The sequence below is a fragment of the Triturus cristatus genome, chromosome 3_2 (genome assembly GCF_964204655.1).
Source record: "Triturus cristatus chromosome 3_2, aTriCri1.1, whole genome shotgun sequence".
Taxonomy (NCBI): Eukaryota; Metazoa; Chordata; class Amphibia; order Caudata; family Salamandridae; genus Triturus; species Triturus cristatus.
Window position 1 is genome coordinate 901,704,438 of NC_140584.1, and position 12,222 is coordinate 901,716,659.

Sequence of the window (12,222 nt, forward strand, 5' to 3'; positions counted from 1 at the left end):
AGGTCCTGAAGCAATCTGCTGAGTGGCACAGGAGGTTGAATATTTATACCTGGTGCCAGTCTTTGAATTGAGGAGACACCATATATAACCACAACATCTGGTTCTGGAAAAAACTTCTCTTCCCCTGCAAAGGCTCCAAATAGTCTGTGTTTACTTTGTGTGTGTGCTGGAGGCAGCCCTTCTAAATGTAAGTTGGGCTGGGCAGAGCTCCACCTCCAAACATCCTGGCAGGATGGCCTATTCTGCCCAAAACTAGTCCCCTTTTGTTTCGCTGTCTAGGAAGAATACACAAAAGCCAATATTCAGAGTAATGTGAGCCAGGACATAGATGGCAGGTACTAAATGGTTAGGACAAAAAAATGGCAAATTTCAAAAAGTGCCATTATCAGGATTGTGACTGCTAACCAGTGCTAAAGTGCCTGTGCTCTCTACCTAAAACATAGAAACATTTGGCTTATTCACAATTGGCATATTGAATTTATTAATAAATCCCTAGTAAAGGTCACTATATGTGCCCAGGGCCTGTAAATTAAATGCAATGAGTTTGCGTGCAGCACTAATTGTGCCACCCACTTTAGTAGCCTTTTAAACATGTTTCTGACCTGCTATTACAGAGCCTGTGTGTGTAATTTTAAACTGCCATTTCAACTTGGCCACTTAGCCTTTTTGTCAGGTCCAAACCTTTCTTTTTAATACATATAAGCCACCCCTAAAGTAGGCCCTAGACAGCCCCTTGGGCAAGGTGCAGTTTATTTAAAAAGTAGGGAATGTACTTTTAAGTTTTACATGTTTAGGTAGTGAAAAACTGTTAAATGTGTTTTCACTACTGAAAGGCCTATCTCTCCCATAGGTTAACATTGGGATAATCTTATTACATTTTCCAATTGGGAAAACAAAATATTTCCAGTTTGGGGGCCCCGGATTCATAATTTAAAATCACGACTTATGGTAAAGTTGGATTTTAATGTCAAAATCTCAAATCTCAAAACGTTGCCATTTTCTTACTGTAATCCTTTTGTGTCTTTCCTTGTCTCTGAATAAACGTCTGGAGTGGGTGACAGCTGAGATTTGGGCATTCCCTCGAGACAGCCAAACAAAAAGAGAGCTTAGGTGTTCCTGATGGGCCATTTGGATCCTGATGGGCCATTACCAGGTTTATGGGCCATCCTGGGTAGGATGGGAGGGAGGAGCTCACACTTGCAACTGAATAGGGATGTGCCTGTCCCTACAAAAATAGTTGCATAGCCCCCTGAATTGAGTCCGGAGCCAGGGCAGGGACCTTGTGCACTTCAAAGGCCTCTCTTTAAAGTTTCCCCCACTTCAATGATAAAACTGGGTATAAGTACTGGATACCTCACACCATCATCTTAGTACACTTTTGGACCTGAGCGCATTCTGCCAGGAAGGATGGCTGTGCTTCTGAAAGGCCTGCCACTCTGCTGGACTCTGCTGGACTTTGCTGGACTCCTGCCTGGCTGTGCCTGCCTGCTGCCTGCTTCCCTCCTTGTCTGGGAGTAAGAAGAACTTGACCTGCACCTCTACATACCCAAACCAAAGTGACTCCAATTTCTTGCTGGCTTACCTCTTGCTCTGAAGTCTCACGGACATCAAAGACTTCCAACAACTCTTCTGAAGCCTCTGGACTCTACCAGCTGTGAGTCCTGCACTGCCAAGTGGCACCACTACAAATTGGGCCCTCGGAGGTGGGTTTTCTGGCTGTGTTCTGTTAAAATACACACATTGCCATTGTTGTGCCAATCGGAATCAACGCATTTCATCTTGACACCAATGCATCGTCGCTGCAGCCGAAGATGAGGACATCGCATCACCCTCTGCCCAGCTCAACGACGATGCATCACCTTCCTCTGGAGGGGTTTGCTGATGACGCACTTCGGACTGCACGGATTGGAACCGTTGCATACATCCAGACGAATTAAAGACGATGCATTGCCTGGAACTGCTCCTCTCATCGGGTCCTCAATGACGATACATCCTACATCCAAAGGTACTTTTTCAGCAGGACAAGGTTGGTCTCTGTATCTGACCTATGCTCCATCGCAGTCAGCCTGAACTGGGGATTTACCCCGATCAAGCTCGACCAAAGCCACGAACGCTTTCAACCCTGGGGGCAGCGGATTCAAGTGAAATATGGAGCGGTTTCAAAGCAGCTGCTCTGTGTTTCACTGTGCAGGCGGCAACCCACCTGCACTTTTAAGAGGATTAGAGTCCTTGACTGCATCCACCTGCAAGGGGATGTCTGGGGGCTCCATTTGATCCTCTTTTCCCCCTATCAGGGGGCTTACTGTCAGTGCACCCCCTGACAGCTTCTTTGTCTCAGTGCCTGCATCTATAATACACAAGGGGGTTTGGCCCCAGGGTGGTTGGGTAGTGCCAGGATCATTAAGTAACAAGAAGAGAACCCAACCATCACTTTATTAGTGCTGAAATGAATTTACCAGACTAGGATCATTCGCTTATTCAAATGTTTGTGAGCATTTATTAACTTCTCTTTACACTTTTTTAAATTATTCATTTCATTTGTAAAGCATGCCTAACCTTAGGACACACCACCTTCACAGTAATTTACATGTACTTAACAGACATTATATACAGCCAACATAAATGAAAATACATTCAATATATACATAGAACATAAATGGAAATACACTAAGGGTAAATCCAGTCACTTTTGAATACAACAACCTATTATTTAATTATACCATACTACTTTTGTGAATCAAATCAAAAGGTTGTTGGCTACTGGGTATATATTCCTAAACAACAAGGGCAATTGATTTTGACTTGCTCCCTGCAGTGAATACATTTATAGTAATTATGTTAACCCAGCAGTAATGGACGCCGACGAGCCCCATCTCTGTTTTGGGATTCTCCTCAGGGCCTTTGAACTGGATTTAGTTTGGAAAGAAAAATCCAGAATATTCTATTTGCATTGATTTTACTCTCCATTAGTTTTTCACACTACATGTCTTTTTTCGCAATTGGAGTGATTACCTGCAATCCTCTTGTAATGGCTGCTCTTGCGGGGTTATTTTGAATCCTTATTTTTAAAGTGTTCAGCCAGTGGATAAGGCAATTCTTAACACAGGGGAAAATAATAACATGATTTAGCCTTTTGGTTGGCCTAACTGTAGTTTGTTCAAGTCGAGATGTATTGCATCTTTTTTGACTTACTTCATTTAATTTTGGAATGTATAATTTCAATTTAGGATGTCTCGCCGTATCAAAGCGGCTTATTTATTTACCAGGGCACTTTTTTCTAGATGATTGTCCTTTCGTTCTTGGGCTTATGTAACTGTAATAAATCAATAAAATGTGGTGTCAGGACTCCCTGTTTATGGGGCCGCTGTTTGCACTCTGTTTAGTACCAGCGTTTTAGCATTTTTGTAAAAAGTTGTACATCCACTCACTTATCAAAGACTTCAACTCGCTTCAGAGTGTTGCAAATCTAAGCGGTGTTTGTTAGCATTCACATTTGAGCTTGCCTGCCGAACGATTCGAACATTCCTGAAATAAAAATACACAATCGATTCATGACAATTTCGGCTACTGAAGTGGAGTGGCATTTTCCTCCGTTGACAAGTGAAAGTTGCCATGAGGTGGTCTTGCCCAGTGGGGCATGTATTAACGACCATAGATGAATCTTATCATGTTTTTCCAATTTCAGACATTTCATTCAATCCTTGGACTGTATTGTTGAATTTTAGGATCAGATATGCTTCTTTTCTCAACAGTTCGGATTCAATGTCTCCTCCTCTTGAGTTTGGTTTTATGGCAGAGAGAACGGTCTATTTACAGTCTATCCGTCAGATCTGGTATGCCATTCTACCATGCATTCCTAGTCTTGTTTATTGTTCTGCGTGTGTGTGTCGTCAGTGTTTGATAGATCTGGTGGATTTTATGCGCTCCTAGGTCACCCATTAAAAGGCGGCCCTCAAGTGGGTGGAATTTGGGCAGTGTATCAAGATAACGAGTCAGGGGACTCAAAGCATTACATAGCTGGAGATACTTGTAGAATTGCATCTTGTGGAGTTGGAATTCCTCCTGTAGCCGTAAGAAGGATTTTAAAGTGGTGCCCTGCATTATGTCTCCTAAGGTGGCCCATTTACAGAATCCTGTCAGGGCCGCCACAGGGCGTAGGTATGTACCATACCACAGTGGAGTTGCCTAGGCCAGGCGGCCATGCCACTCCATCTGCCCGACCGTATACCGCCAGATCTGGACCACTGTTCTACTGGCAGGGGGTAGGAAGTCTAGGCTCCATGAGCTATAAAGTAGTTGAAGAAGGGGGATGTCCTCCATCGCCGCATGTTCAAGCACAAATCCTGGGTCTGTTGGGGAGCTATACCACCAGTCGTTTATAATTTGTAAATGGGAGGCCGCATAGTATGCATATACATCTGCCGCTGCAATGCCCCCACAGTAAGTTGATTTTGTGCATGTATGCAGAGCCACCCAGATCGCCCCCCTGTCCCACAGGAACTTATTGAGGATGGTATTGATTTGTGAAAACCAGGTTCATAGTATATTATAGGGGAAGTTTTGTAATCTATACAGTATTCTGGGTAGGGAGACCATTTTAAAAAATGCGGAGCGCCCGTACAGTGAGAACGGGAGCGAGGACCATATTGCTGTCTCATTTCCTAGAGTGGTGACAGGCGGGTTAATATTAAGTGCCGACGAAATCTTTGGGCAGGGTGACATAAAGATGCCCAAGTATTTGAAGCTGTCTGTCGCGTTAGACAACTGCATCGCCCAGGTGCCACGTCCCTGGTTCCCACACTCTGGGAATAGCACAGATTTGGTGGCGTTTGCATGAAGTCCTGTGATCTCCCCAAATACACAAAGAATCTGTAGGATGTGTGGTCCCGAGATCCATGGGTTAGTCAAGAAGAAAAGGACGTCATCTGCATATAATGCGATGCGATCCGATCGCAACTGTGACCATTCAAAGCCTCGAAGTACTGGGTCACTGCGGACCCACTCTGCTGGAGGTTCAATGGCCAGGGCGAATAAAAGCGGGATCAGCCCTGTCTCGTACCGCGGTGGATGGGGAAGGGGGCCGACCGATGCCCTTCTATATGGACTGATGCCCTCAGGCTCGTGTAAAGCAAGTGTACATATGCTAGAAATCGTGGACCAAAATTAACAGCTTCAAGGAGCTGTAAGAGGTACACCCAACTAAGGTAATCAAATGCCTTGTCTTTGTCGGCTAGTAATATGGCAGCGGGGCGCCCTTACCCTGGGGCCATTGCCATAGCATTGTGGACCCGTCAGATATTATGATGGGTGGCCCGGTGAGGCATAAAGCCGGATTGATCTCGTTGATCAGATCCGACACACAAGTCCACAAGCGGTCGGCAAGAACCTTGCCCAGAATTATAGGTTCAAAATTAATAAGGAAAATAGGGTGATACGAGGAGGGGTCTTCCGGTGGGTGACCCGGCTTCAGGAAGAGGACAATCTCAGCATGGCGCCAGTCCCGAGGTAATATACTTTGGTCGTGGGCATCGTGAATCGCCGCTAGTAGTTGCGGGCCTAGTGTGTGCATATGTGGTCTAAGGAATTCCATGGGGAAACCATTGGGGCTGGGGGTCCGCCCCGAGTGCATGGCAAGTAGTGCAGTGCTTAGCTCATCTGTTGTGATAGGGGCATCCAGTTGGTCTCGCACCTGATCAGTAAGTCTGCGGGGAGGAAAATCCCTGAGGAAATCTACTATCAAGGCCTCTGAAAGCTGCTCCTGACTAGTATATAATTTGGAGAAATAGCTTGCGAATTCCCCAGTAACTGCCTCCGGAGCTGAATGCAAGGTGCTGTCTGCGCCACGGAGTGTGGGGACGGTGTCAAGGGAGGTGTCTACCCGGCAAAGTCTATGTGGCATTTTGCTTGATTTGTCCCCCCACTGGTATATCCGATGCTGTGACGCCCCCCAGATTTCTTTCACCTCACCCATGAGGTATTTCTGTATGTTTTGTTGTGTCTACAGCAGATTGCGTTGAAGGGAGGGACTGGGATCAAGGAGAAATTGCTTCGCCAAAGCCTCTAGGCGAGATTCCAGGTCGGCCAACTACGCTAAGGGTGTGTGCTTCTCTTTAGCGTGATAGCTAATGTCTGCTCCGCAGATTGTGGGCTTTAAGGCTTCCCAAAGCATACCTGTTGATGGAGCCAAAACTACCTTAGCATTCAGATAGTCCGAGACTGCCTTAGTTAACATTTCTTGGTAGTCGGGATCCCGAAGATACCGGGGAATTTACAGGAGCGAGTGTGGAGCTTGTGAGTAACCAGGGAGTGATCTGATAGCCCTCTGGGGAGATGGGATACTTGGGATTATCAATGGATGTAGATGCGTGGTGTAAAAAAGTAATCCAGCCGGGGCTGGGAGCCGTGTACCACGGGCATGTATGTATAGCTTAGTTTAGCGGGATGATATTTGCGCCAGATGTCTGACCAGTCCAGCGTAGTAGCCAGGAGGTTCAGTTGGATAGGCCTGCTGGGGAGTCACGGTCAGACCTGCGCTGTCCGTCTAGTGGGAACATAACAGCGTTCCAGTCCCCACTCAGGAGTATCAGACCCTCTGGGAAATCTTATCTCTAAAGGTTTTCCCTAGGGGAGGGGGAGCATAAATACTACCAATGGTGACATGCTCTCCATTTAATGTGCCAGTTAATATGAAATGCAGTCCCCCTGGATCCCCCCAGTGCTTTGTATGTACAAAAGGGACACAGCGATGTATGAGAATGGCAGTCCCTCGGGATCCCCTAGTGATAGCTGCATGATATATGGTATAATACCCAAATCTGGCCAAACTGAGTTTTGGTGCTTCGGAGATGAGTTTCCTGTAGGAGCAGGATGTCAGCCTTGTTTCGCTTAGCCTGGTGAAGGATAGCGCCCCTTCTGATTTTATTAAGTAGCCCCTTGACATTCCAGAATACAACGGTTAAGCCCCCGAGTGGTGAAGTACCTGCTTGTGTCGTCATCCGGCATCTGTGCATGTGATTTCTGTAAATGATGCATCTGAGTCTAGGTAACGAGTCTGTGCGTGTGGGAAAACTGAAACCATTCTAATGAGAAACCCTCCCCTAACACCCCCCTACCTCCCTCCCCCTGATACTGCCATAAACAAGGAGCATCTGTCACGACAAAGGGAAACCTGGGTTCCCAACAGGGGGGCACAGGGCACCCCCGTCAATAGTACCTAACCCACCCACAAAACATTAACATGAGGTGCAAATGTCCTGGGCAAGTCAGCCCCATGGCTGGGCATCCACGTCAACTCAAGTGTTCAGTGAGGAGCAGAATTTTTGCGTTTTGTCTTAGTTAGTGCACAATGACGATCATGGAACTGTGTCGGCCAAGCAGAGTCAAGATGCCCGTTCTGGGCTGGAGGACCGCCGATTGGAGCCAGATATGTGTCGCCTCTTGGATTTAGTCTGTTGTGATCTGTTCCCTTGTGAGCCCCGGGAGGAGTCCAACTCGAGCGATGGTGGCATGTGTGGCTTTAGGTGGGTCCGCTCATCCGTCCAGGCAAAGACAGCCTCCGTGTGTCGAAGAAGTGGGACTTGGAATTGAATATGATGCGCATCCGGGCCGAGTATAGGAGCATTTACTGCATGTTGAGGTCCCGTAGCCTACACTTTGCCGCCGCAAAAGATTGCCTTTGCTGTTGCACTAGGAGGGTGTAGTCCAGGAAGATCATTATGGGCCTTGAATCGAATAGGAGTTTGTCTTTGTGTGATCTAGCAAATTGTAAGGCAGCGTCCCGATCGGCATAATTCAGTAGCTTGGCAATCACTGGTCTTTCTCCTGGGGGAGGCTTCTTCGTCAGCGCTCGGTGGGATCTCATCACCACAAAGCAGGTGGATAACATATCTTCTGATATGAGGTCTGTAAGCCACCGTGTAATAAAGCGGATCATAGAGGTGACTTCACATCCCTCAGGGAAACCCATGCATGGCACGCAGTATCTTCCACCGGGATGCAAGCTCTTCCGACACCACCGTAAGCTTGTTGACTGTAGTGTGGTCACAGTGTCTTCAATGGTTGACACCCACGCCTCTGCCTCCGTGATACAGTCCACCGCCTACCGAAGATCCTGACGCAGGAAGGAGACTTCGGAGCCCACCGCACTGATATTAATGTCAAGTTTATCTCGTGCCTCGTTGATCGCCGCTAGAAGTGCTGTGATATCTGGCACTGCGCGCCCTGTTTCCCCCCGGGTGGTGCCCCCCAGAGATGTGGCGTAATGGTCGAGGGTGCTCTGCTTGGAGTTTGCACCTCTAGGTTTGTCAATACACATAATCACAAACGAGGGAGGCTAGCACAGGGACTTCAAGAATCCAGCAACCAAGCGATCCTGCCGTCAGCGGAAGGGACCGCAGTAAGTCTTGGGGAATCACTCAGGTATGTTGCTGGTATCATCCTGGCGAAGCACCATGGGCCGGTCCTTTCGGAATCAGGCGCGTCCAGAGACAGAAGCCACACCGAGCCTAGCCCGGCCGCCTCCGCAGCCCGTGATGGCCTTCCAAGTAGTCCCCGTAATGGGACCAGACTCGTCAGACCACCAACCCACAGCACACCCCCACCAGATTGCCGGATATTAAGTCCCAACGTCGCAGCCGGGGCCCCAAGGATGGAGCACACTTCCCAAATGCGGCGCTGGAATGAGCGCAGCCGCTGTACTGCACATGGCCGGCTGGTGGCAGTTGTCTTCCACCTCCGAGCGCTATTGTGGGCATCAACCGTGCACTCCACCTCCTCGTGAAATATGTTCGATGCTGGGAGGAGGGAAAGGATAAATACGTCAGGAGCACTCCGCACATGAGATCCTTGTGGGCTGCGTGATGGCCCATGCACCAATGCCCCCTCACTCAGATGCATATATTCCTCCTATCTAGGTCAGGGGATGCCACACCACCGAGGCGCATTAACCCGGGTGTCCAGTAACTGCCATTATATGGGCCCGTACCCACCGCTGGTCCGCTGTGGCCTCCGGGTCGCAATCACCCAGCCCACTTAAGCCTGGCACCTCCGCTCACCTCTTGGACCTCATTTAGGTCCTGCAGTTAATGACAGCCTGCTGGAGGCACAGGAACTGAGCGCTGAACGGCCCACAGCAGGTCCAGGCCGGCGCCGCCTCCTCCACAGCTCCGATGTGTAGTTCACTCCTTGGGTGCCGCCGCACCACACCAAGGTACTCCTGCTGCTGGCGCGATCACGGAGTATGTGGATGTTCTCTTCTGAGCAGGATTTAGTCGGATTAATGGTGGTTATAAGGCATGGACATGCAGGGCCGTCTAGGCTGCATCTGCCATGCTTGCTGTCCAAGCCATGCCCCCATTGTGTCACCTGTTTGATTGTTAAAAAATATACTCTTGGAATGATTCAGCCTTGAAAAAGCTCTGGCTTGCGGGCCAGTGGGCAAAACATGTGTTGGCTGACCTGTTGTGTAAAGCAGTTTTCCATCACATAATGTATTAAATATGTTTGGAAAAAACATGAAATAACGTTTGAATGTGTATGATATAGACTGGAAGACTTCACAAATTGGAAATCAATCCTCCTATTTATTGCTATTCCCTGCTGCTTTTCAAACACTCCCAAGTGAGTTGACATCTTTGATAAGTAAGTGGATTTACAACTTTAAAAAAAATGCTAAAACGTTCATATTAAACAGAGCGCAAACAGCGGCACCGTAACAGGGAGTCTTGACACCCCATTTCATTGATTTATTACAGTTACATAAGCCCAAGAACGAAAGGACAATCATCTAGAAAAGAGTGCCCAGTTGAATAAATAAGCCGCTTTGATAGGACGGGACATTCTAAATTGAAACCACACGTTCCAAAATTAAATGAAGTACGTCAAAAAAGATGCAATGCATCCAGACTTGAACAAACTACCGTTAGGCCAACCAAAAGGCTAAATCATGTTTCCCCCCCCTGCATTTAGAATTGCCTTATCCACAGGCTGGACACTTTAAAAATAAGGATTCAAAATAAACCCGCAAGGGCAGCCAATACAGGAGGATTGCAGGTAAAGAAGTAGACATGTAGTGTGAAAAACTAATGAAGAGTGGAATCAATTCAAATTAAATATTCTGGATTTTTCTTTCCAGACTAAATCCAGTCCATAAGCCCTGAGCAGAACCTCAAAACTAAGATGGGGCTCAAAATGCGTCGGTGTCCATTACTGCTGGGTTAACATAATTACTATAAATGCATTCACTGCAGGGAGCAAGTCAAAATCAATTGCCCTTGTTGTTTAGTAATGTATAGCCAGTAGCCAACAACCTTTTGATTTGATTCACAAAAGTAGTATGGTATAATTAAATAATAGGTTGTTGTATTCAAAAGTGACTAGATTTAACCTTAATGTATTTCCATTTATGTTCTATGTATATATTGAATGTAGTTTCATTTATGTTGGATGTATATAATGTCTATTAAGTACATGTAAATTACCGTGAAGGTGGTGTGTCATAAGGTTAGACATGCTTTACAAATTAAATGAATCATTTAAAAGAAGTTTAAAAAAGAAGCTAATAAATGCTCACAAACATTCGAATAAGCGAATGATCCTAGTCTGGTCAATTCATTTCAGTACTAGAAAAGTGACGGTTGGGTCCTCTACTTGTTACTTAATGCGCCTATAATACGGCACTGGCTCTGCGGCAAATAGATTCCCTCATTTGCATAGGGCACGCCACAATGCAAGTGAGAAAGAGATTACAATAAGGCAGGGCTTGTCTGCAACAAATTAATTTTAGCAACACGAATATTTTGTTTTTTTAAATAAAGTAGCCCAGTGGTTGTTTTACATTATACTCAATTCAGCCGAACTGAGTGATATATTTATTCATAAATTCATTCAATTAAAATAAAATAAGTTCCTGGATCCAGTTTGGTGCATGGGGATTTATCTATGGTATTCTACTCACTTCATACTAGTTGAGCGGCCCAGCAAGCACAACAAAATAACTACTGGGTACTCACCATTGAAAAGACTTGAACGCATAGCAAGCATGTGATAGAGGGCTGTGAGTGTAAATACAGTGAAGCAGTCACAAGTGGGATGGGGCACAGCAGCAGCAGGACCTCCATAAGCTAACAGGTAATAAGAATGGTAGGGTCGGTGATGAGCTGAGATCAGTGTGGGCCGAAGTAAAGTGGTAGCAAGGATCCAGTCTGATGCCTCAGGAGTACCCTGAAGCGAGGAACCTGTGGTTAGATAAAGTCTCCTCTAGAAAGATCAATTCCAAAGGTACGTAACGTGTTGTACATGACCATCACCTCTGCTACAACAGTGACCACCACTATTATCACTGTCACCACTACCACAATTGCCACCATCAACCTCACCACCACTATCATTATCACCACCAGCACCACCAGCATTGCTACTATCACCACCACTACCACTATTCACCACCACGCTCCCGTGAGTATGTGTATAACAACAGCCACCTCCATGTGTATTGTGGGCATGTGTGTTAGAACCATTCTGTGTAGGCTAAATGTCATACCAAAAGGCCAGATCTGCCGGCTTTGTCAGTGCTCGTTTAGGTACATACCTGCAGAGAGTCAGCCTACAGGCCCTTATATGTAAAGTCCATTACTCGACCATAACTGATTTCTTTAGTGCTGTGTTTGTGTGTATAATGTGTTGTTACAATATATAACAAAATGAAGACTAAAAAAGCGACTGTGTATCCTGTTCTGTGTGAAGTCCACGCTGTTGGTAGTTGAGTGCTCTATAGTTTACACAAAATGATGTTTTTTGTACTGCAACCATTAATGCCAATCATTCTTTTCTTCCCTAACAGATCATATCACAGATGCTAGTTTTCCTGCTAACTCTAGTCAGCACCATGTTCTGTGGCCACCTAGGGAAAGAGGAGTTAGATGCAGTGACTCTCGCTAATAACGTATGTATTAATTTTGCTTTGTATAATTAATTAGAAGTCTTACTGGATATACGGCCTTTTGTCTTGTGCCAACATACACTATTTGAGGGTGCGAGTTTGGTATTGCTGTCCCTCGGCAAAAGGTGAAAGTTTCACTCTCTCATTTTCAATAGGAACTGCTGTTAGTGAAATGTGGAGCAGAACAATATTCTGCATCAGCCTTAACATCTCTTTTATGTTGGGTATGCATTTCTTGTATAGCTCAACATTCGAGCTTCCTTGACCTCGGTGCTATTGGGTGT

At 46.2% G+C, this 12,222-nt stretch overlaps 1 protein-coding gene across 4 annotated transcripts in view; it reads left to right on the forward strand.

The window, feature by feature from the left end:
* Nucleotides 1-12,222, forward strand: part of LOC146858422 (multidrug and toxin extrusion protein 2-like) — a 541,481-nt gene that overhangs the window by 329,962 nt on the left and 199,297 nt on the right. For all 4 annotated transcript variants that reach the window (XM_085649339.1, XM_085649341.1, XM_085649340.1 and 1 more), the window contains exon 2: nucleotides 11,840-11,941. In XM_085649339.1, the coding sequence (XP_085505465.1) occupies nucleotides 11,840-11,941 (102 nt within the window). The remainder of the gene's footprint in view (nucleotides 1-11,839; nucleotides 11,942-12,222) is intronic.